At 36.5% G+C, this 25,941-nt stretch overlaps 1 protein-coding gene across 2 annotated transcripts in view; it reads right to left on the minus strand.

Moving 5' to 3' along the window:
- JAKMIP1 (janus kinase and microtubule interacting protein 1) overlaps nt 1-25,941 on the minus strand; it is a 72,818-nt gene that overhangs the window by 34,991 nt on the left and 11,886 nt on the right. For both annotated transcript variants that reach the window (XM_065659635.1, XM_065659626.1), the window contains exons 2-3: nt 18,779-18,976; nt 6,666-6,938 (exon numbers count right to left, since the gene is read on the minus strand). In XM_065659635.1, the coding sequence (XP_065515707.1) occupies nt 6,666-6,794 (129 nt within the window). In that variant the 5' untranslated portion in view covers nt 6,795-6,938; nt 18,779-18,976. The remainder of the gene's footprint in view (nt 1-6,665; nt 6,939-18,778; nt 18,977-25,941) is intronic.

Consider the following 25,941-nt stretch of genomic DNA (forward strand, 5'->3'; position numbering starts at 1 on the left):
AGCCAAAGGCAGATACCAGACACCTCTCTCTCCAGTAAACAACTGGAAGAGGGAGAGAAAAAGAAAGAATAAGAAGGGCTTGCTTCCCTATTAGAGTATGCCAGGAAGGCTATAATGTATTTAATCGTGCATAGCCTAACATCTTTCTACTATCCCTGTCACAATGACTGCCAAAACATAGGTAGTATACATGTACTTCTCATCTAAAGCAAAGTCAGAGGCAGAGATTTCAAAGATGTGTTTTTACCTTGAGTGGCCATACAAATATACATACCAAACAGTTCTTCATAGTAAAAGGAGGCTACCAAGCAGCTGGATGTTAGTCACTGTCACAATATTCTTAGACTGCTTGCATCTATGCTATACAAAGTTGGATCTGTAGTCATACAGTGCATTTAATTTATGTTAAACTAAGCTAGATTTGCAACTTGCCTCAGATTGGTGCAGAAAGGAAGGGAGATCTTTGTTAATATTCAGACTATCATTTACTATGAAAGTATAGTGAAAACAAAGTATTTTTGCATGGTCCCAAATTCTACTGTCAAAACAAAAGTGTTAAGTCAAAGCAATAATACCAGTTCAAGAAAGGCCTAGAAATCATTGTTTTTTTTTTTAAAGCAAGATTGATCTAAGCAGCCACTTGTGTGTGCTTAGAAGGATGTGACTTAGGAAGAATGAGACTTTTTAACTCTAAAGCCTCAGATATAACTCATGCAATGAATCCAAGATTACTGCTTAAATAAAGAGTGATTACATAATGAGGCCAACATGTTGCTCATCAAACCCACAGCACTGACAAGAGGATTTCCAGAGTCTGAACTTTACCTGAAATCTTCAGATAGCTGGGACAGCAGACGTTCCCTGTGCAGAATGTGTTATAACCCTACTATTTTCAACAGTAACTTTGCAAATTAACCAACTCAAACTTCCCCTAGGTTTTAAAAATCAACAGACAATGAAAACAAAAAGGAAAGAGGCTGGAGCAGGAGAGGGAGGAAAGGTATCTGTATTTATACGAAAGTAATCTTCTGTGAACCAAACACCAGCTGAGAGAGCACTATAATTACAGCTGTGGAAAAAGTGACAGCTCTAAATCCTCTGAAAAAGTTAAAAAGGTAAAGGCTCTCCAGTCCTTTCCAACACCATCAGGAGCAGATTTTATTACACAGGTACTGTTGCTTTATTCCAGGATGATTCAGATAGCAGATCTTTATGAAGAAAGATAGATTTGTTTATTTTTCTCTCAAAATTTTAGGTCTGGATACTGGAAATTATCTGCAGGCATTATCTGTGTATTATTTCTTCTGTTGGATGACATTTAGTTCCAAGCCTATTATGGATAGCACTAATTTACACTGCTTGCATTAGGGTTCTCAATTCTGTAGGAGAACCTAAGATTCTCCCACCCCTACCTGTAGCATGGGGGTTGGACTAGATCTGTAAAGGTCCCTTCAAACCCAAACCCTCCTTTGATGCTATAAAGAATCTAAGCCACTTGCTTATTTATTATCACCAGTGGATGAGTGGATTTGCAAATGAAACAACACTCATTATCTGCTTAAATGTATTAATTATTTCCTTATTTATGAGAGAAGAAAATCAAAATAAAACTGAGCAATGAAACCTAGTAACTGTATGAAGACAGGCTGAGGAAGTTGGGGCTGTTCGGCCTGGAGAAGAGAAGGCTGCATGGAGACCTCATAGCAGCCTTCCAGTATCTGAAGGGCGCCTGCAAGGATAGTGGAGAGGTCCTCTTCACTAGGGACTGTAGTAATAGGATAAGGGGTAATGGGTTAAAACTTAAGCAATGGGAAGTTTAGATTGGATATAAGGAGGAAATTATTTCCTGTTAGGGTGTTGAGACACTGGAATGGATTGGCCAAGGAAGTTGTAAATGCTCCATCCCTGGTGGTATTCAAGGCAAGGTGGGAGAGAGCCTTGGGTGACATGGTTTAGGGTGAGGTGTCCCTGCCCATGGCAGGGGGGTTGGAACTTGATGATCTCAAGGTCCTTTCCAACCCTAACTATTCTATGATTCTATGATTCTATGATTCTATAGACAGGACAACACACTGTATAATTGCATACATAACCAAGGTTAATACAGCTGCAGAGCTACAATAATTTAAAATTAGTAATATTGTACATAAAGCATTCAACAGAAAGTCAGTTTTGAATACAACACATTAATGAATGTGACTTTCTAAAAGGACTTTTAATATTCAAGAAACGGATTCTGAAATATTGGAGGGGTACTTGCTCATTTTCATTTTTCACCAAATTGAGGGAAGACAACATCTATATGAATTCTTTCTGTGAGAGCACATATTAAACTACTCTAAGTAATTGAATATTATCATACATCACTAGTCATTTTACTTAAAAGTTTCAGCAAGGTAAACAAGAAGAATAAGAACCCTTCTAAAACCTCTGGATTTTCACACTGCATCTTAAGTGCCTCTCACTCCTCATGACGCAGTAAAAGAGAAGCATACTAATTCCCAAGGTCTTTGAAATCTTTTCTTGTTATTGGGTCTTGTCAGAGAAGGTGGGAAGTTAAATCTGTCTCTTGGATCTTTCCTGAAAGCGATAAGCTGCCCTTCCCGCATTCCCTCCATCCCTTTCTCCTGCACACTGTGCAGATCTGCACGTCTGGCTTTCAGAGGAATTCACTGAATGAAAATAGTAGTGTGGCATTCTCCCATATGCTTAAGTCCAAGTTTCAAAATTAATTTAAACTTTAAAGCAATTTGTCTCTTTAAGTTTTTAACACTATTTTATTTTTATTTTATTTTAATGAAGAAAACAGTTCTGTTCCTAGGCAGAACACGGAGCATAATCAAAAAATGAAGTCAATAGGGAAACAAAGTCAAGCAGGATATCAAGGCACCAATAAAACAAGTATTTTCTGTCTTTCTAAATGAAATCTTTAATGATCTCTACACACTGACACAAAACTGCTGACAAAGCAGAAGGTAGATTCTTGGGAAAATAATGTCAAAAGTCATTGCTTCTTCTCTTTCCTATGTCTGAACAGCACCTGATAGAAGCATTTTCTTTAGAGCAATACAATTACAATATCATTGGATACTTGCACTCCAGATGTGGCTTCACTGGTGCTGAGAAAAGAGGAAGGATCACCTCCCTCTACCTGCGCCAGCACTATTCCTAATACTTTCTTGTTGACTCTTCCAAATTAATGATAATCATTGCTTAATATCTGTATATTGATGTCTCACACCTCCCCAGTATCTGTTGTACAGGGTTAGAAATTGCCTTATCGTCTAGCATATTCAATTTTGAATTCTGACTGAAGTAACAGCACCACGTTCTTAATAACTTTGTTACTTACTGTTCAATGTTTGACAGATGTCTAAAATTCTCTTGTTTTAGTGATTTTTTTTTTTTCAAGTGTTGAGAGTTTAAAATATATATGTCAAGCACAGAGAAGAGCTGAATTCAAATGCCTTTCAACTGTTCTCAGGAAAGCACCTATTCAAGGGCATGTACTTATTTGTGATTCCAGTCAGTAGTGGAAGGAGTAATTATACATGGCTTTACCAATACTTCATCCATTTCCCTGCTTCAAGAGAACTATTGCATTTCATTCCAAAATGCAAAACCCTAGTGCCTCCTTGCTATTCAGTACACTCCTTATAGTTCAGTAAGTTAACCAGCTCCTTTCTTACTCCATACATAGCAGACGGGAATAACGTTCATTTATATATATATATATATATATGTGTATATATATATATATATTCAGTATGTCTGGATTCTCAAATCAACAGCTGTACCTAGAGTTCTTCCATACATACTGCCCATAACTCTTTTCCATATGACTTTTTAATCCCCAGTAAATAAAGCTGTTTTGACAATACAACATGCTGTCCCACTTTAATTTCATGTATTGAAAACAGATACTTTATTTTTTCAACCTACAAGAAATCACTCTTACACACAGATTCAATGACTGACATCAAAGGTCAAAAACCCCAAAGAAGTCTAGGAAAAACATGAGGACTTAGAAAACCAATATAAAATCGTGAGGTGATACAATGGCAACTGAGCTAAAGCATCCCATTTATCCTAACTCCTAGATGTGTTCTGATCTCAACTCTATAAATGTATAGTCACAAGCAGAATATGGATATTTAAAAGCAACAGCAGAACATGGTAAAGATGGAGCAATAGTTACAGCAAACACTATAAACACCTTGCTATCAAGAACAAAATATTACCCAATATTTGCTAATGACCTCAGTAGCAATAGGTATTTCCTCCAAAACATTGACGGATCTCAGCTTAGGCATTTATAAAACCACTGAGCTGATTAATAAACGTTTTCTTGACTGACTGCCAAAACCATGCTCATTCACTGCACTTCTTGTGCTTGCAGCACTGGACTTGAGAGTTCAGTTAGAGTGATTCTTGCCTCCATTCATGTTAAAATAAGTATAATTTTTGTGCTTCAATCAGCTTTTTTTGTTACGTGATACCCAAATGTTGGATGTGTTCCAAATATTTCCAGTAGCAGAGAGGGCAGTGCGTGAGCCTGTGTTCAGTTCATGCACTTCCTTCTCCAGACTCTGCATAGGTGGCAGCAAACCTACAATCCCAGGAGGACATGCTATCAACAGACTGCACAAGCCTGTCAAACAAGTGCTCTTGAAACAAGAGACAGTACAACAGATCTAAGACAGGGCCATAACTTTTGCTTCAACCTTTAGGCAACAGAAACAAATCCACTAGCTAGTAAGTCAAAGGCACAAAACACCACTAGCAAGATCCACAACGATGCATATTCAGAGAACTGCAAACATCAGTTTTGCATCAGGTACTTCATAAACTTGGAAAAGAACAAATTTACAGGAGGAGTTTCTTTACATGGCTCAACAACAAAAGAAACAAAATTAACTGGGAAAATATACACAGAGTTTTGGATGTCTCACGGGTAAACATTTTATTTCGGGGAAACAGGTATTTTGCAGGCAGAAGTATGTTAATTTCCATTAGTGATGTCTCTCATCAATTAGAAGGTTCTTCCTCAGATAAATCATTAATACAGACATTTACATGAGGGACAAAATAGTTGAGGAGAATTAAATTAAATTAATTCACCCCACAAGGGTTTGTTACCTTTCCTAATGCAGTTATGTCCCATGGGCCAAAAAGCTGTCCATTTAGCAGCTTTAATACATCCTCTCTTACCTCTGTTCCAATAAAGCCATCTAATTTATTTAGATTTCTCCAGGCACAGTGTTTTTACTTTTCTGATACCAGGTCATGATTTCAGTTGGTTTTGTTACTGATTTTTAACCTACAGTCCAAAAAGGGAAATCTCTGTGGCTTTGAATTACTCAGCTTGTCAGTCAAGGCATCTATGCAGCTACTGCACACAAAAAGCAGGCTGTTGTCCTGATGGTGGGAAATCAAATACAGAGTTCGATTCAGTTAAGTGATTTAAAGCAAACACAGCAAAGCTGTGTGAAAGAGGATGAAAACTTCTTCCGCCCTCACCCTTCCAGAAAGGCATCCAACACGCTACAGAATTTACTACAGTTTGCACTGTGTACTTAGTAGAGCTCTCTGGCTGTAATTTCCTCTTCCATATTCACCTACACATTACATACGTGAGCTCACTCATTTCTCTGCACATATATATACACAACACACAAATGCATCTCCTATAAACAGCCACAACACACAAGAAAAGATGCAATCCTCAAACTGTAAATAGATAAACAGGTAACCAGATGGAAGCAACTTTCACCAGACTGGCTATAGGTAAATAAGCAGGCTAGTTACAGAAAATGTTCCTACAGCTGTTATGGTCTTGTAGCTACACTTTATTCTTACTTGAATCAGACTTAAACTTGACATATTACAAGGAAAGCATTAAACTTGGAAGCATACAAGGGCTAAACTCTTCTTAGGGTTTGTGGAATCTTTTTGGAGATTTTTTAAGAATCTGATTAATTTAAACACTCAAAATTCATTCTTCTGTCCAAGGTAAGGTAATTATAATTGCATTAAAGAGCATATAAAATTAAGATCATAATAAAATTGCATCTGTATTTCTACATAAAAAGTGACAGAGAAAAAAATTAAAGTAACTAAAAAAAAAAAATCTACTGAACGTGCTAGGTAGACAAATATTGATGGATACATTTCATTAAAAATATGATACATCATTGAACAGCTCAGAGCAACGGCACATATAACCTCAGCAAATCAAATCAAGACACCTACACAGATCATCTCCAGTTAATTTACATTTTCCATAAGAATTTAAAGTGACAAGCTTTGAATATGGTGCTGATTTTTGACTTTGAAGACATTTTTGCTTACAACATATAGTTTTTGGTGCTAAAATCAAATACAAAACTCCCCCGTTTCCTCTAAGTCACATTGAGATAATGCCATTTGTATTGCTGCGACTGCAAATTTTGGTGACTGGGTGTTTGGGGATATTTACTTCCTTTTGCGCTATTCAAAATGCTTGGCACCAATTTCAGTTCATCAGTGGTTCTTCTGATTTCATTTGTCACGGTTTTCTTTTAAGGCTAATGCATTTTAGTAGCGAATTAGTTTGAGATTCAAGCTCTGCTGGTTTGTAACAGTACTACTGTTAGGAAGAATGATCAGAAAATACAGACAAATACCTTGCTTTTTTCTTGCTGGAATTCTATCTGGATGTTGGTTAGTTTAGTTCGTAGCTCCTCATTAGCAGCCTGAAGTGCTTCGATATCCATGTCGGACTTCTCTCCCTTGGCACGACTTTTCTTTGACATAATTGTTTTTGAAGTTTAAAATATTTCTTTTGCTCCACACTGAGCTACCAGCTACTGCCTCCTGCTTTCAGCATTGAAGAGCCATGTAATGCTCAACAGTCATTCACACAAATCTCTGCCATCATAGGAGCAGTCTCTCATGTCCTGGAAGAAACAAAGTAGTGGGAACCGAATTAGGCTACCGCATAGAACAGAATCAAACATCAGACTTAACATCCAGTTTTAAAGCACACTGAACTTCATTGTAGTATATACTATATTGCGTAGTGTACTAGACTTTGAAAGAAACAGATCAGAAAATAAACTATGCAATATTTCACCATCTACTCTAAACCCTATCAACCATAATTCGGTGTCCACAGAAATAAAACTCTTTAAAGTTATGATGAATATAGCACATAAACAGAAATGGTATCTTGTTCAAGACCTGTCTGGACCACGCTCAGGATTTCCAAAAGGCACAGGGACAACCATAAATTAGCTGAGGCTCGTGATATTTCAGTGGGAATGGCTTATTTCCTGTAGTAATAAGGAAACACTTCTCACATTACTGTATCACTTATATTTCATAATTGTATTATTCATAATTATCACTGAGTCTTACAGCATCAGCATATATGGAAAAGGAATCACAAATCTGGAAAAACATTCTAAAATTACTTCTTAAATAATCATATATAAAAACTTCTTATGGTCATGGTTGATGCTGTTTGAAATGCCCTAATCAAAACACGAAGGTGATTTAACTTCATTTTCATTCCCCAGCATGCCTCTAAGCTTAGAAAGTATTCAATTATTTAAATCAGCTTTATGTTATATTCAAGGAGAATATCAAAAGCAGACAAAGAACCCTAATTGGAATAATTGGGAAATCCCACGATTAGTTTGCTTCATGGGTAGTTATGAAAGATTAATATTTGGGGTTTTTTCCTCTCTTTAAGAACAACCTGGTGCTCCACAAGAATAAACTAAGCAACGCATTCAATCAATGCTGAATTAGTTTCCAAACCCTCTACTCATTTTAGATATCCATGGTATTTTAATTCTACATAATTTTCATCATTAAATTGCCTACAAAGCAGGTGGGTTCCTACTTTAATACTGAAATACCTTCCTGGAGAATTATATTTCCAAGAAAATTGCTACCAAATTGCTATCAAAAGGTTGTTCTTTAAAACATACTCCTACCTGGGAGTTACTTTAGAAATAGTATTAGAATGAAAATCACAGGCATTCTTAGCACATACTTTCTAAAGGGTTAATGACTAATATCTCACAGGTGCACAGACAAGCACCATTTTACGAATTCAACTAAATACATTCTCCATGCATCATATAGAGTATATATGAAGAGAGTGTATAAATACTTTTATATATATTAATACAGCTTTTTTCTCCTATTTGAGGACTAGTAAACAGAAACCAAGGAGTTAAATATCTTGCTTAAAATGACAAGTCAAAAAGGACAAAAAGTGAACAGAACTCAGGACACTAAATAAGTCTCCGAAAACATTCCCATTGAGATTTTTCATTCATAAAAAGCAAATGAAAAAAGACAAGCTATGCCAATTAGTTGCTAGAAAAACTTAATTTAAATAATTGTTTCCCTTTATAACATGTCTTTCATCCCAATAAAATCTAATCTGCTCCTTAAATTCATTATATTGAGTATTTTTAATACTTAACTTGTGAATAAACAGGAAAGTTAGATTTTAATTACAAAACAATTAAACAATGGTTTTGGTTTTATGATTTTACACGATTGTTTGGTTGTTGATTCAAGAAAAATAAATCAGCAATATTCTTACAGTAAACTGAAAAAAGCACCCTTCAGTGAGCAGAAGAAACTTCAGGAATTATTGCTCTTAATAAAGGGATTGTATGCTATTAATCTGTGGAGTTTCTCTGATGCTAAAGACTAAAACTAATAACTACTTAATTTCATCCAAAATCCATAACTGCACAGAAAATTTCAATTCAAAATCAGTTGCTAATTCAAATTGCTGGCAATGTCTAAAGAAAAACTAAAATAATATAGATGTGCAAATCTATAATAATTCCACAGCATTTACAGTCTCGGAAGGGGAAATGAACTGTTCCTTATCTCAAAGGCCATCTGGGTTATTCAGATACTACGGAGGAATTATTCCTGAAACCCTTGCTAAAACAAAATTCCAGATGCAGTCAGATTATATACGATTTAATTCAGTGGGTGGTTAACTTAATTACAGAAACTAAAAGCCATCCCTTACTGGCCTGGCTACATGAATTTTGACCTCATTAGATCCCCTTCTGCCCCCATCTCAATTACAGTTTTGAATAAAGAACATTTTGTTTCTACATCAATAAAATGAGAGAGAGAGGTAACTGTTTTATGTGGATACACAACATTAAGATAACATAAAAAGAGATGTTATATTTGGAGTGTTTTGAAATTACCATGTATATTTTTCATGGTAACAATAATCTCTCCTGACCGCACCATGTTCTTAAACATATCATGAAGACAGTATACCATTCCATGTGAATATCTAAACTTATATTATGCACTTCATAAATATGTACTGAACTCCTGGTCATGCATTAACTCTCAGTGACTATAGGGTTCATATGCTATCACAAGGTCACCATCACTCAACGCCTTCAATAAGGGTCCAACAATCAAGTAGTAGAATCATGCTGTTGTCCATCTTCAAAATCAGGTTCTAAATATGCATCATTTAAAGCTGTTTAAATTACATTTAACACTTAAGTTAGCCTTAAAATGAAAGACTTCAACACCACTCTTTGAAGTACTCTCTAGAATTAAAAAAAAAAAAAACACATTTAAATCTCAAAACATTGTTCTAAACATTTCACTTCCACATCAGTAGTGTCATTTTATTTTCAACCTTTCTCTTATAACACTGCAGAGACTACTATGTGCTACCCCATAACTGTTATTATACTTGTGAACATGTGCTAAGAATATACTGACGTCACAACAAAATTCTGACTATTCAAGAAGTTTAAAATAAATTTTATTATCCTAACACCTAACAATAGTAAACGCAGTGGACAACTCTATAAGGTTAACTTCAGAAGTAACTGATAATTCACCTATGTTATGGCTCAAAAAAACAACGACAGTCTGGGAATGACAATGTTCACAGCTCCCGATGTCCAAGGCACATTTCTCACAAGGTTCAGATGACCTACATTTCCTGCTTCAATTCTCAATTCTGTATAATAAAACATGACTGAACAGATAAAAGCAAAAGCATCTCTACAGGATGTAAAATAATACTGTTCCCAGCAATTATAAACACAAACCAAACCAAAACCAAACAAACCAACATACAACTAGTTAGCAGAATCATTTTCTAAATATATTGTAGACTAGTCACATTTTAGATATCTATTCATAAGATACCTACAGGCACAGATCTATTCCTAAAACAACAGAGCTTTTGAGGGTTATTTTAAATCCTATCCTACTTAGGATACAGAGTTTCCTTACAGTGGAACACTTTTGTAAGTGCCACTTATAAATTTTTTTTGTTTATTTTTTGATAAAAACAAGCAAACAAAAAATCTTTGTTGTTAACCCACGGTCATTTTTGCAGATTCACAGTCCTGAGCCATTCTTGCTTTAATAACAATGTACATAGAGGTTCAAATTGTTTGGAAAGCAATCACCAAGAATCTCTAAGCATTTTTCATTGTTGCTTTGCCAAAAGATCTCGTCATAACAACCTGCTAAGCCATGATGAGCACAGGTAACTTCTTTGCTTGTAGAGATAGATTCCAGTGTAGCATAAATTAAGCTTCTATAACACCTCACTCAGAAGTTTCTATAGCAGGTGATACCCTGCGGATGAGCAGTGTTTATAAGGCAGTTAGCCCTTCTGTCAAGGGGAGTAATGGTTTCTGTTCTTTTTTCAATGGCACCTCAGGAAAGGTGATCTGCTGATGTTCCATGACTCCACAGTCTTTCAGGAAATTCCCATTACCCAGGAATGAGTACACATTTTAATATCCCATCATAAATCACTGCCTTTTATGGACAACACATGGGCTAAGGCTTCATGGATTTTGGTTCCATCTACACTTCTGTCACAGATTCCTTGTACAAACATGAACAAATCGCTTAACCTCTCAGTAAAACAGATATTACACTTGCTTACCTCAAAGACATTCTGAGGACAACTTTAAAATACAAGAGACTGAATAGGGTTATGAGAAATGAGGTTTACAAGAACCCAGCAAGAGTTTACAATTGTTAGTTGGCAGGAATCATCAAAATCAGCACCCACAAAAGCACAATTGCGTCACAAGATCTGTTAACTTTCCTCAGTGCTCTGATAATCAGCCAGCTAACGTTGGTATTTCAAGCATTGATATTTGAGTGGTCATTGGAGTGAACAGAGTTTAAGTCACTCTGGTGACTGGCTGATACAACTGGGATAAAATATTTGAACTGGATATTTCAGCCAGAAAATAGCATCTTTCTTCTCTCAACATCCTAAAAGGCAGCAGTGCAGCAGCTTGAAACGGCAGCCAGTAAAATGCACAGCTAGATACTCACACAGCAAGAGCCTGGAGACAAGCTTTCATTTATTTCTCAGCTTAAACAGCACAGAGACAAGCACAACAAAGCACCAGAAAAGCACAGAGAAGAACCCTTGTGAACTAAAGACTTTCTTTGTGCAACCATTCTCCAGTATCCACAAACCGAAAATGCTTCACCACCGTGAGAAGGCTACCAATAAAATACCCTTCTGGTAACTGCCAGCAAATTTGATTCTAACTGCGCCAGTCTTGTAAGGAAAGGTTGTTGGCAAGTTGGCCACCAGAAATACAAATGTGCTTTCTGAAGATGCTTAGAGCTGATACGTGCTGAAGACTTGCAAAAAATACTTTTATCCAGATACATGTATTAAAACCACGATTTTAAGGATAACATTCCTCAGAATGTTGAAAAACAAACTCAGCTTAAAAAGAGAAATATGCAGTTAGATATAAATACAAAAATCCAGAACTGCTCTGTGACAAATTGCTATAGACTGACTGCTGCCCAGATTAATTATCCAAAGTATTTTGAGGCTCAGAAATTAATCAATGCACACAAAAAAATATATACACACACACACATATATACATACACATATATGGAAATAAAGCTTCCTGAATTTGAAAGAATGGTTAGGCACAGAACAGAGATTACTTGTATATGCAATTTTGACCTTTCTAGTAAGCAAGCTGTGAGTCAAACTTACAGGAGTACCCAACTCGGGGAGGGGGGGTACAGCACTGCTAATAGTGTGTCTCAAACTGTTGAACTCTTTCATAGTCAGGCTGGTTTTGTCATTTAGGAAGATTAAAAATATAATTTATTATTCACTCCGAGCAAAACATCCCTACCCCTTTTACCTACACACTGTTTCCTTCATTGGGAAATCAAGTTGTCATTTCAGTATACTGTTTCAAAGAGACAGTACAGTTTCAGACCATGAAGACAACACAAAGTTGGCACCAAGGTATGTCACCTAGAGGTTACAGGAGTCCCTGTAGTTGAAATAAAAGATGTTTATGCTTCATTTCTTACGAACACAAGCTCTTTCTTCCCACAGTGCCTGCAAAGAAGGCTGTTCCCCGCAAGGTCCAACTGGCTTTGCACATCATCTTTTACCATGGATGAAAATCAAGTTGCATTATCATATAAACAGGATACAGTTGGAATTCTAACTTTGCGTCCAGTTCTGTAAAAAATTACATTCATATTTATATAATTTCTGTTATGAACTGATCTTCATATTCAGTTCTGTCCAGCTCTACATCTCATTCCCAAAAGTGGCATAGGGAAGCCTCAGAAAAATTAGTGTGCTGGCAGTGACCTTACAGGCACACTTGGTCTTAGTGTGGAAAAATATGGAAATAGGTATTGCTAAAAGAGCTATTCTTTCCACATCACCCTTCATCTTCCTCAACTTCATGTGAATCTCTGAATAAGATTTTGGTTTAAGGCTAAGGTTAGCACTCCTACCACAGTAACAGTGCGATTTTTCATCTCTTATATAGCAAACCTATACCAGCAAAACCTGAACTAGCTTTTTCTAAAACAGGAAGGGAAAAGAAAAAGGAAGGAGGAGGGGTAAAAAAGGGGTGAGGTGGGTGGAAGGCATATACCCTCAAAAATGAACTACCAGAATGAAGCATGCTTAAGAAGACTCTAATAAAGGAAGAAAGAGGGCTAATCTTCTCAGTAATGTAGCCCGCTTCTTATCAGTAGCTTAAATAAGAGATATCTGCTGTTTTGTGTTCTTCCCTCACAACCACTAGTTCTCAAATACACAAAGAAAGGAAAGGAAGTGCATATCAGAAGAGGAAAAAGGATAAATATAGGTGAGATGAAACCTAAAAGTTGTACACAGATCAAGACTTAGTCATTACTTGAATGTGCTGCCCCTGTACAAGAAAAGGAAAATGCTGAAATGCTGCCTGTTCCAGTGAGCAATATGAAAAGTGTGTACTCTTAAGTGTGGCCATATTCTGTCCCCTCCCAGGGAATAGCAGTTCAAATGGCTCTGCTACAAACATACAATATTTATTATTTTTTTAGCAGTACAAATCTGTAAACACCAAATCATAAAGATCTTCACTAGCACTTCACAAATGTTTTAAGGGACTGAGGATAGGGAATTACCAAATGTTTTATTTGAGATATACAGGTCTTCATCAGTAAACAGCCAAATAATGGGTTTCCTTTCTCTTGTCCCAAATAGAGGATCTACTTCTAATCTTTGATTGTTGAAAAGTTAATTAAAATGGCCAAATACCCTCCAGCTCCCTTCTACTACCAAATTTCTCTTTGTAGTTGGGTTGCAATAACATCCAGCAAACCTGTGCAGGAAATTGTTGCCACTACATTCTTGCAAGCGGCTTAACACAGGTTCTCTTATTTGAGAAAGATTTGAAGTCAGCTTTCCAGTTTCCTGAAAAGCACAGACATATTAAATCACCACTGTTGAATAGACAGAATAAATCGTAACTGATGCCAAAGGCAAACCAATGTTAAGTCTCAGAAGCACAGAAAGTATGATAACTCTTATGAATCCCTTCCCACCTCTTTTCTGAAACAACCAGAAGACAATAAAGTATTTTGTCAATACAGAAATGCATGCTCCTCAATGAAGCAATAGAAATGTCTTTGCTACAGATTGGATACTTGTCAGTATGTTCTCTCACCTAGTTCCCCTTTGCATTTCTTATTTTTAATCTAGATTTCATACAAGTCAATCAAAATTTATTTCCCTCTCCCTCCTTCCTTACCTTTTACTTTGGTTTTAATAGCAAGTAGTAGCGCACAGGCTAGCAGGGTTGTGGCAAACATGCTTATCAAGCTTGCACAGCACTGTGTTCAGGAGTTGCCAACTAATCAAATTTAAACTTTTCTCCTAGTCAAATAATTTAATTACTTCTGATCCCCTCCACCCTTCAACATTTTCCACCTTCAGGACTAAATACAGATTTGCATCCCTGATGGTCCTGACTTTAGAACACACATGCAAAACCCATCATCCTGTCTACACAGGAATCCCTTTCAGACATACTAGTCTGTCACACTCTTTAACAAAACTGCATTTTCAGCTTCTCTTATGCCCTTTTCCCAAAGTGTAAATAGAGAGAATTCTTCCTGGATCATGAACACTTGTACTGTTCCCAGGACAGGGCACTATAATGATAAACATGATACATTTTCAATAGCCAATGAAACTTCTGGGTTTGATTAGACAATAAATGCTTAATACATCTGTTTGTTAGTTTGTATACAGGCTCTAAACAGTTGCTCAATATCTAAAACTAATTCAGGTAGAGACAATCACAAAAATTCAACCCATGAAATAAGTTTCAGGGTTCAGAACTGACAAAATGTATTTCTTCAGGTTCAATATTCTCACAGAAAATGAGTAAAACAGGATTTAGGAGAATACCTGAAATTGACACCATCTGGTACCCTGTGCTAATACTGTCTCCGATGAACAAGTAATTTTCCAACACAAATCAGAACTCTGTTGGTCAATTCTGCAGTCATAAATTATATTTATGTTACTCAGCTCCACCTAAAACCAAAAGAGAACACTCACTGCAAAGGGTTTTTTTTTTTCCTTTCATTGCAGTGTGTTATATTCGCTAACTAGAAAATGCTCTGTTTTGTTCAATTCAATTTCTACACTCAAACATATGGTCCTATGAGACATTAGTTCTTATGATTTATTTTCCTCATTGCTGCTTCCCGCTATCACCAACACACACAAGAGCTAGGTGATGTCAATAAATGTGATTCTACTGAAGATATTCACATCCTAAGTAACTTTTCAAACAAACTTAAAGAAGAGTTTCTAATTTGCTTAAAGTTTGGGTTTTGACACAAACACGGAACACTGTCCACACCAAACAAAAAGTGATTTCAGCTGGGACATGGAAGTGTTTCAGTATGTAACATTTTTCAGGCACACCGACTCCAAATGTTATGTAAAATGTAGGATGTGCAAAAAGATCACACAAGGCAGAAAAGGACCAAAAAGGTCTCCATGAATTAAACTAAAGTCTGATAGAAAGCAGTTTCCTCAAAATAATACTTTATGCCATCCTAGGGTGCTTGACTGCAGAACTGCAGTACTGACCATCAACCAGAAATAGCTTATTTTCCTGCAAGCTGGTTATGATACTGAAACACATAAAAGCATTAAATATATTTTTCCTTAAGACTACTTCTAATACAAAGAACTTCATAATATACTGAATATAAATATGTATAAATATAGTATGTGTGTATGTGCACAGGATGAGTTCCCTTCAGAAAGAAATATTTTCCGGTGTTGAGATAATCAGTGTCCTTCCATAATATTTCCCTGGAAATCAACATTTACACAATGCTATGCATAAAACATGCCTTATCCCCCCAGTATATTATTGCCATAATCAAATTACGTTATCAGAGCTATTCAATATTCACAACACATCGTTCAGAGCTGTTAAAGTTACAAATTAATTGAATGGAAGAGCAGAGAAAAACAAACAAAAAGCTAGAAAGACAATGATAACCCTGATTGAGACTATTTATCAGGAAAAAGCACTAGGAATTCCAAAGTATTACAATCCTAAAGAATTGTCAAAACTGCCAACTTCAGTCTGTCACAACTGCTTATTGAATGCATACCATGTAGGTTATAGCTTTCAAGGTTCATGCCTTCTTTTTCCATTCATATTCATTTATGAACATACATGCAGCTTCATAATAGACTGAAGATCCGTTATGCTTAATATTGGTCAGTAAGTCATATATGAGAGGTACCATAAAAGTTTGCTTAGTTTTAACACCTCTTCCAAACATTCAACACAGAGGAGTACTTCTAGATGACTAAGTGAAACATTACCTATCTTATCTCAACACAACCATTACCAGCCACAGACTTATCTAATGGTAAAATGTGTGGGAATTGTGCCAGCAGCTATATAGCTATCAGCTACCCAAACGTACTAGCTTGTTATATTTGCAAGTAGAGAAACAATTTGGACACAAGTACGTTATAATACTTGTTTTGCATGTCTGAAGAATAATGGATCTGTAATCACATAGCAGGGACCATAAGTAATATTTATACAGAGGCTTAGTCAGTACAGATGGATTGTTCAAAGGAAGTTAAGAAGAAAATAGAAATATGAGAGTAATACCAAAGTTTATCTAAATTTCATTTCCATCAATTTAAAGAGAGGAAAAATATAATTTTTGGAAATTTCACCATCAGTCAGCAAAACAAAGAAAGATACATTTTAAAAAATGTGCCCAGCCCTAAACCAAACACATTGCAGCAACCCTGATTTTTCACAGAAAAGGACAGTCTCTCTGTAAAGCAAAGGGCCCACACAATGCTTCACAGTGCAAAAATAATGCTTCCACACAAATGCTTGTGTTTACACCACCATTCTGAGAAGATAGTTTGGCGATATCAGAAATAGTCTAGCCAAATAGGTAAATAGGGATCAGATATGACCTGCAGCATCGGGTTAATGTGCATAAGCAATACAGAGGATGAAATTCCTCTGCTCAAATTTTTGTAAGGTAGTTCCAAGAAATAGAAAGCCTCCTTACAGATAATTGAAGTGATTTTATTATGCGCCAAAATACACTGTTTGTTGAAGACTCATGTTTTGAGCATTTCATTTTCATCATGTAGAGTCAGATAAATAAAATATTAAGTCCACAACAATTTGTTAATCTATGTTCAACTTTTTGGATGTCCAGGAATGGGGCAGACTAAAGGACAACTGGAGGGAAAAAAATAAATCTTTAAATAGCATTCCTTTGAGATTTAAAAATCAAAACGCCTTCCCCTTAGCAGAAAGCCAAGTTATAACAGTCAACAGCTGCTTTTATGGTTTTTTTTAAATTCTTTTCAACATCAGCATCACTTACATTTTTATTATTAAGTAGATACAAAGATTATTTTTTTAGATACATCTATGACTGAAAGTCCTCATGCATTTACCAGAAAGAGTTAAACCCAGTCAGAAGTAAATGTTGGAACTGCCCTCCCAATCACAAAAGAGAGAATTTAGGATCACATTAGTTTATCTGCTGTTCCCAAAACAAATTTAGCTACCATAATTATTCTCTATAGTAAAAGTTAATTCATGAACACCAAATCATTTCAGACATATTTTTCCACTCTGTTGCTTTATATTGACTTTACTACAATGAAATTCTCTAAACCATTGAAATCAAAGATACTAATAAACTTAGATGTATTTGAGTGTCATAGAAGACAAGCAAATACCATCCAGATGAGCTGTAATGCATGCTCTGTATCCTACAGCTTTTACTTTGCTCTTTCCTTTTTAGTGATTGCTTTCAGTAATGACACTCTACAGCTGTCATTTCCCATAGCACCTGTCTTATTTAGCATCATACTTTACGCTTCCATTCAGAAGTGAAAAAGTAAGTGCTAGTCTGCACTGTACCAAATATAACAGCAAAGTTTGTGAGCAGCAGAGGCAACAATTTCAATATGTGAACTGAAAAATATCCACCAGGAAAGGGTATTTCCTGGGTTACTGCAGTTCCTTGTCTTTCTGCATTACAGTTTTCTTTCAAACCTCAATTATATTCACATCTTTCCAGATAAAAAGATCATTTTTAGGGTCCAATGGCATTTTGCTGCAGTAAGGACAGTTACACAGTGTGGGTTGCCCAGTTCTCCAAGTGTTTCTAATCCTGTATCATCACTGCAGTTCCACTGCAGGACTACCACAAGATGAAAAAGCCAGGAATTAGGCACCATGTTAAACAGTCATCCTTACCATACTTCTTTAATAGGAGGAAATTGCTACTTTTCCCCATATGAAAGATGGCCCTTGAAGCAACCAAAACATTGTGGTAGGGTTTTATGCGTTGTATGTATAGGTGTCTTCTAAGTACCCAGACATATGCATACTATAAACTCAAAATTCAACAGAAGGTTGGGAAAGTCTGTCAAAGCAGCTTAGTATCCAACTGTGACCAAAGCAATTAAAGCCTTTCTTCTTTATTAATGGTGACAGGTACAACTAAAGGCAGTGGTCAATTTAGCAAGCATATGATAAATATGACATGGAGCAACAATTTGGACTGCACATTTTAGATGCAATGGGCAAGGGAGAAATGCCTTACAAGATTAGTAAAGAAATAAGAGTTGGAAAGTGTTCATGTAATCAAGAAATTTATTTACCGAACACAAAAATCTCTGTGTAAAGAGAAATATATTCAAGCAAAGACAAAAACTTAGTACAAATATAGTTTATTTTAGTGCCTGCAAAATCTGGTTGGGATTCAAGTCTATCTCTGTACACAAAGAGAAAAAAGTTAAACTTGAAGCTTCAAACTGTATCTAATAAATTGATAACATCATTATTGTAGATGTATTTTCTTCCTACCCAGCCAATGTGGTGGCAACACACAGTACCTTTGTACTCTTGTCCACAAGTTTCTGAGGCAGCTGTGTTTGACTTTAACTGAAAGAGGTGAAGACTGAGCAGCACGAGCAGCTAAGTCACTAGGTATGTTTGTACTGAGACTTTCCACTCCACAACTCCTAGTCTTCTTGGCACATTCTCTTTTTCATCAGCAAGGAGGGATTTCTGAACAATATTGGTGGCATCATCTGTTAAACAAAAGAAAAGAGATTTAGTCCAATTCAGATTTCATTAACAGTTTTGATGGTAGCAAAGCAACGAAGAAAATATTTACACAATGTAATAAAGCACAGCAGAATAAGACATCATGCAAAATTACAAATGTGGCATCTTGTTTCTATTAAGAACACCTATGCAGAGTCTAGTTTTACTAGATGGTTGATGAAAACAGGATGATAATTAGATCAGGTCAATAAAGACTCTTAACTCTGTATTAACTAACACTAAATTTATATTCCATTTCAACACAAGTTGCTTGGTTTTGAGCTAGAGTCTAAAATTGCCACAGCGGCCATCTGCAAGTTTTCACATGTAGACTGGCCATTGCCATGATTCTTTATAAATACAAAAATCACCCAAAACACCAACCCCACTAATCAAGAGATGCATATAGCCTTGATTTTTTTTCATGTCCCACTTCTTGATAGCATTTCAACATGTTTTGATCACAAGGGGAAACAACAGACGCGGTCAAATTTTTGTTGATATATACTCTATATATATTTTTCATGCATAGAAAAATCTATTTGCAAAAATAAAATTCCCTTTATGGAGATATCTTTATGGAAAATAGCACTCTGAAAGCTTAACTAGAAGACACACAAGTTCCTTAATAAGTATCATCTACCTCTGTTTCCCTAGGGTCTCTAAACACCTAGAGTAGCATCCTTATGGATGGTATGTGGAGTATGGAAAAGAGAATAAAGTCTCCTCAGCAATAAACCTTTTCATCATACGCTCTCTGTGTTAAAGTCAGTTATTAGGCAAATGTGATTCAGACAAGGTAAACAAATTTCAGCAATGTCTAGCTCCACTCCCTGCCTTTTGGGGAGAGCTGGAAGCTAGCGAGGATACTGCACCTGAAGAGTGCTGTAACAAGATGGATACATCTGTTATCATGTACATGGTTCAAGTCTTCACAAAAAGCTGTATTTCTTATAAAACACAAGGCCTGCATCCAATGGTACCAGTCCCAAAAATGTAAGTCCTTAATTATTTCCTTTGCTGGGAAGTATCACACTGATTTCTAGTAGTCTGTTTAAGGTTACAGAGTCAATTTGGTTGCTACCGGCTTAAAAACTAAATCCTCAGGGAATAGTTTACCAGCTTATTCGTTCAACAAAGACAGCCATCTCGGCAGTATTTAATGATGAAAGGAAAAAAAATAAAAAAAAAAAAATAAAAAAAAATCAGCATAATCGTTTCCTTAGGGCCAAATCCACTGCTGTGAGAGAATACTTTTGAAGAGGATGAAAGTACAGCTAGGGTCAGATCATGGTAGGAGATCAAAGTGCTGAAACAGCTTAGTCAGCATCTTTAAGTAGCACAAAGGTCTGAAAAAGAAGAATTCAATTTATTTATATAGTAACAAACCTCAGGAAGAGAGGGAGGCCAAGAGCCCCAACGTTTATGATGTCAGATACATCTGACTTCACCCTATTTGCATCCCCATTTTTCAGTTGCCCTGTTTTTTAATATTCCAGTATTGGTATTCCACATAAACCAAAATGTTGTCACTTTCTTCTGGCCTTCGGGATGCAATATGAATACATTTGAATAGAAGGGAAAGAGAATGTTTTCCCATGTTAATATGTAAGCATAGAAACATCTCAGACAAAGCACGAATTTACTTGTCAAAGACAAGTAATGACTGGAATCAGGACAGGAAGATGCCAACGAAACAGAAGAGTGCTCACAAGAGTCAAAAGAAAAACGAGAAAAACCAAAAAACTTCATATTCCAAAGTTATCCAGGTAACACCTGTGGAAATACAGGCCAGTCAGTCTCACCTCTGTGCCCAACAAGACCATAGAGCAGATCTCCTGGAAACTGTGCTAAGGCACATGGAAAATAAGAAAGTGATTGGTGACAGCCAAAATAGCTTCACTAAGAGCAAATCATGCCTGACAAATCTGTTGGCCTTCTATGACAGGGTGATAGCATTGGTGGAAAAGGAAAGAGCAACTGACATCATCTTCCTGGACTTGTGCAAAGCATTTGACACTGTTCCACAGGACAAATTGCAGGTTCATAGAATCATAGAATAGTTAGGGTTGGAAAGGACCTTAAGATCATCTAGTTCCAACCCCCCTGCCATGGGCAGGGACACCTCACACTAAGCCATGTCACCCAAGGCTTCGTCCAACCTGGCCTTGAGCACTGCCATCTTTGTCTCTAAACTAGAAACGCATGAATTTGATGGATGGATGATGGATCAGTCAGCGGATAAGGAGTATAAGCACAATGGTTGCACTCAAAGAGTTACAATCAATGGCTTGATGTCCAACTGGAAATTAATGACAAGAGGCATTCCTCAGGTATCAGTACTGGGACCAGTGCTGTTTAACATCTTTGTTAGCAACAGGGACAGTGGGATTGAGCGTACCCTCAGCAAGGTGATGTAGTCATAGGACAATGTGTAGTGACTCTAAACTGAAAGAGGGTACATTTAGGTTAGACATAAGGAAGAAGCTCTTAACTCTAAGGGCGACCAGACACTGGCACAGATTGCCCACAAAAGCTGAGGATGCTCCATCCCTGGAACTGTTTAAGGCCAGGTTGGACAGGGCTTGGAGCAACCTACTCTAGTGGAGCTAGATGAGTTCTAAGGTCCCTTCCAGCCCAAACCATTCTATGATTCTATGAACCTGCAATTTCAAGTTGCAGTAATAATAGCATATATGATAAAAATAGTATAGGAATGTGACAATATCTACTTTAAAAAGTGGATGTTTCAGTGGCATAGCATAACCATGAGATTAAAAGAGAAGACTAATTGGCAATAAGTCTTGCAGAAACTATCGCAAATTTGAAACATTCAATTGTGCCAGTCACTAGAAGTTGTAATAATGCTATTCATACTGAATTACCAGCAACCAGTGGGAACCTACAACCCAATAATCCTCAATAATCTTTCTATAGCTTCTTAAAAGATATAGTAATACAAAAATAACTGAAAATAATTGGATTCTTAATTTCTCATTTCCAGTAACTGCTAAGCTAAACCTGCTTCTAATGGCGGGGGGGGAGGATATAGAGGGGAAGCTACTGCTGTGGAAACGTACCTGTTCATCTACAAATAGAGCATAAACCACACTTGTTCAAATTCATTCAGAACTCAAAATACATCATGCACACCAAAAGCTCCTCAAAGAAGCAAAGCTATTATAGAAATAATTTAGCAGATGAGCTAATCTTCAGTAAACTACTAATTTCACTCAATGTAATAAAGTCACCAACATACTCACATCCTGCAGTTATGGCAGTACAGGCTAAATAAGGAAAGTTGATTCAGTTATGTTCTTAATTATATAATGGCTCTCTAGATGCAAGTTCAGTGTTACAGAAATTGAGGTTTTATTTCTGTTTACAGGATAATGACTTGCAATACTTGTCAACCCTTCACAAATCATCAGGAAAGGCCAATAAGTATTCAAGTTTGTTGCTTGGTTTTTTTAATTAAAAACTTAAACACATTATGTTACGTAGCATCGTATCTTGAGAGCTACATAAATTCAAAGGTAAGAGAGTAAACACTGATGCCAACTCCCACCCTTTCTTTTAGATTCCCAGAATAGTCAAAGCACTCAGATTCTCAGGTGTTTTAGGCAGATCTGTTCATCTGAGACATCTTAGTCCATTTTAACTCTTAAAAAGAATGCACTACTTGCAGAAGGTTTAAAATTAAAATTAAGGAGGACAGACAGTTTAGATTTCTTCTTGGAAAGCAGAACAGCTCTAGACAGTTGTTGCAATGTCAAGTACAATCCATACATTCAAGGTCTGTAGCCTACAAGGGTGGAGATTCTCAAAAGAAATACTTTTTCCTTAGGAGAGAGGTACCAGCCCTTCCTCCTGTTCTTTACACCTCAAACAGCAAAAGGCAGGGTCCAATTATAATCTTCAGAGAAAAAAAAAGTAAGATAATAAATAATAATCACATCCTTAGAACAAGGTAAGAGCAAAATAGTTTCCCCAAATATTTCAGAACCCATCTCTCTATCCTTGTGCTGTTGATCCAAATTTTAAAGCCTTTTTGAAACTAAGGATTTTTCAATTTTAAGTAACTAAGCATAAATCAAATAATGACCCAAATAAAAGGCAATTCCTTTGGAAATACAGCGATGAGCACATCTGTAATTTTACTGTGACGCTAGAAATTTTGCCAAATGCTTTGTAATGGGAATGTACATTACCACTGGCTTTTTATCAGAAGTTATTCTAATCAACAGTTAGAGGAAGGAGGGAAGGAGCTCCTTCTTATAACCAAATGTTCAAGTATTAAAAACGCATAATTCTTTCAGAAAACCCATGACATTTTAGTACAGTACCTTGCTTTCTCCTCTAAAGCTCTATACCCATAACTTTCATTTGATTTATAATTTGTCAGTAAGACATCTATTTGTCAAGCATACAAATTACATGCAAGATCATCACATCTTCCCATTCTTGCCTCCAGATTTTATTTCTGAGAATGTGATACTGTCTTTGGTATCAGATTCTCTGTGATTTCCAGCAGAGCAAGGAATTTATTTACACATAAATAAAGGTGACACAAATGCAGCCTTTCGTGAATAGGACTTGACTTGTTGACAGCGAGAACACCTCAGCAACACTGTACCCTATTTACATCATTTGCTCTCTCCTTTACCCATTCTGTTTTCACCTAATACACCATATTACAAGAGAAAGGTATTTAAAAGGATCACCAGAAAGCAAAACCAATCTAAACAAAAGCTTCAATATAAAAATATTGTGAATGCATCATGGCCCAAGGTAGGAAAAGCACAAATCGTGCCACAGAGGCATCCCCTTTCAAAACAAAGGCTTACCAGCAAGAAAACACTGAGACATAACATTTATAGACCATTCTACGTATCCTCAGCAGCATACATTTATCAAAATGCACCACCATCTTCATCCTTTATGTAGTGAACAGAATGACTTTTGGAACATTTTCCTACTTCTTATTTTTAATATCAACTTTGAAGTTGACATAGCAGAAATCAAAGACACAGTAAGTAGCAAGTTCTTAACTACAAATATTTCTTCAATAACTGCCAGAAATACTGATGGAAACTTTCCTGATCTGTTTTAATCTGTTGTAGAAACAACATGCTAGATATGACTTCGGTGGATGAAACAGAGAATTTTTATTTGGATACTAGAAACAACAGCAGAATAAAAGTAGTTACTCTCTTTCCTGACTTCTCTGTATTATAGCTTTCTGTTTTGGCATCCCCATAACAAATGACTCCTTGAGATTCATTTAAGCTTCTGCCAGCAATAGTGGACTACCAAAAATAGGTCAACAATTGAAGTCCGTTTCTGTGTTATTCTATATTGCCTTACTATAGATTACTATGCCACAATTCCCAGATGGAGAGCCTACAAATGGCTGATAGGCAATGCATCAAACAGCAGGGCTTTCATAGGAATTGATATCATTCCTGCCACCTTGTTGCTTTAATTAGCTTGTCAATGCAAAAAAAAAAAAAAAAATCATCCTATTCTTCCTCTTTTTCGAAGTAGGAAGCAACAGGAATTCTTGAGGTGATTCAGAAGAATAAAAGCGTGACTTGCTTGTACAGTTGATTTAACACCAAACAACACACTTGGAAAGTAAGTTAATTACGATATTTACTAGATTTTATGTGACAAATACAGTGTGCGAACTGCAGGACACAGTTGTTTTTGTGTGCTAAAATAGGCAAACATATAATCTCCACGTTACGTCGTGCTAAAGTGTAACAAAGATATAACAAAATTTCTCAATAGTTAAGATGAGTGGTAGTAATTGGGTGGGGGAGAGATATCCATGTGAAATAACCTCCTTAAAGAGTACCAATGATTAACTAACAAAGTTATGAATTACATTCTCTATTCATTAAATATCAGGCATATTAGTGGTGTTTTTTTAAAAACAGATTCAATGAGCTTTCAGTGAGCACAGCCAGAGACTACACAGCCCCATTCACACCAAGAGCCAGTCGTTTTATACGTGAAAAAAGAAATAATAAAACATTCAACATAAAGTGTTTTCCCCAACTCCAATTTCCTTGCTGGAGGCTGAGACTGGTGACACCTCTCAGGCTGTTTACACAAGTTTGTGAGCTCTTTTTGTTCCCAACACTGTCAAAGGAGCCAACCTACTTCCTGTAGACTCTCCCCTCCAAGACCCCTTCCCTCACACCAAATTAGCTTCTAGGTAGGTTGCATACAGCTAACAGGTCTTGGGCTTCTCAGACCTTAGAAAAACAGACTATCCTTTTATGTGTACAATATTAATGCTTATGTTACCGTAGGATTTATGTAAATGCAAGAGAGACAGGAATGTCGGAGTATCATACAACCATTCATACCAAATCAATCTACAGCAGAGGACAAAATTGGCACGTTTAGCACTTCAGTAGGAGCAGTGTTGAGTGCATTAAGAAACTTGCTGGAATATTCTTGGGTTTTTATACAGTCTTAAACACCAGCAATTTTACCCAAGAACTTTAAAGAACTAATTCATGCACTTCAACACACTTTCTATAAGCTTTTCTGCCTGATAAACAGATCTAGTGAGAAGTTTCCAGCCATGCACAGGCTTCAGAATAATGTTCTATGCAACTCTCATTCCTTGGTTTGATGACTCTTGTTCTGACTACTCAGTGCAGCACCAGTAGGGAGTTCAGCCCACACAGACTCCATGGGTTCACCTCTTGAACAGGGTAAGAATGAAGGGTGATGCGCCATTGCTCTCTATTGGCAGTAGTTTGCTTCCAGATCAGTTTCAAGCTGCTGAATGTATTTATTTTTGTGTGCCCTGGACTGACTCAGCAATTGAAGCTATTTTGTCTTGCTCAAAGACATAGTCTGGAGCAATGAAGGTTTACAGGATTATTTTTCCTCTCTACTCCCACACACTATGTTCAGGACTGCATTATCA

Source organism: Lathamus discolor, chromosome 1 (assembly GCF_037157495.1).
Source record: "Lathamus discolor isolate bLatDis1 chromosome 1, bLatDis1.hap1, whole genome shotgun sequence".
NCBI classification, from domain to species: Eukaryota; Metazoa; Chordata; class Aves; order Psittaciformes; family Psittacidae; genus Lathamus; species Lathamus discolor.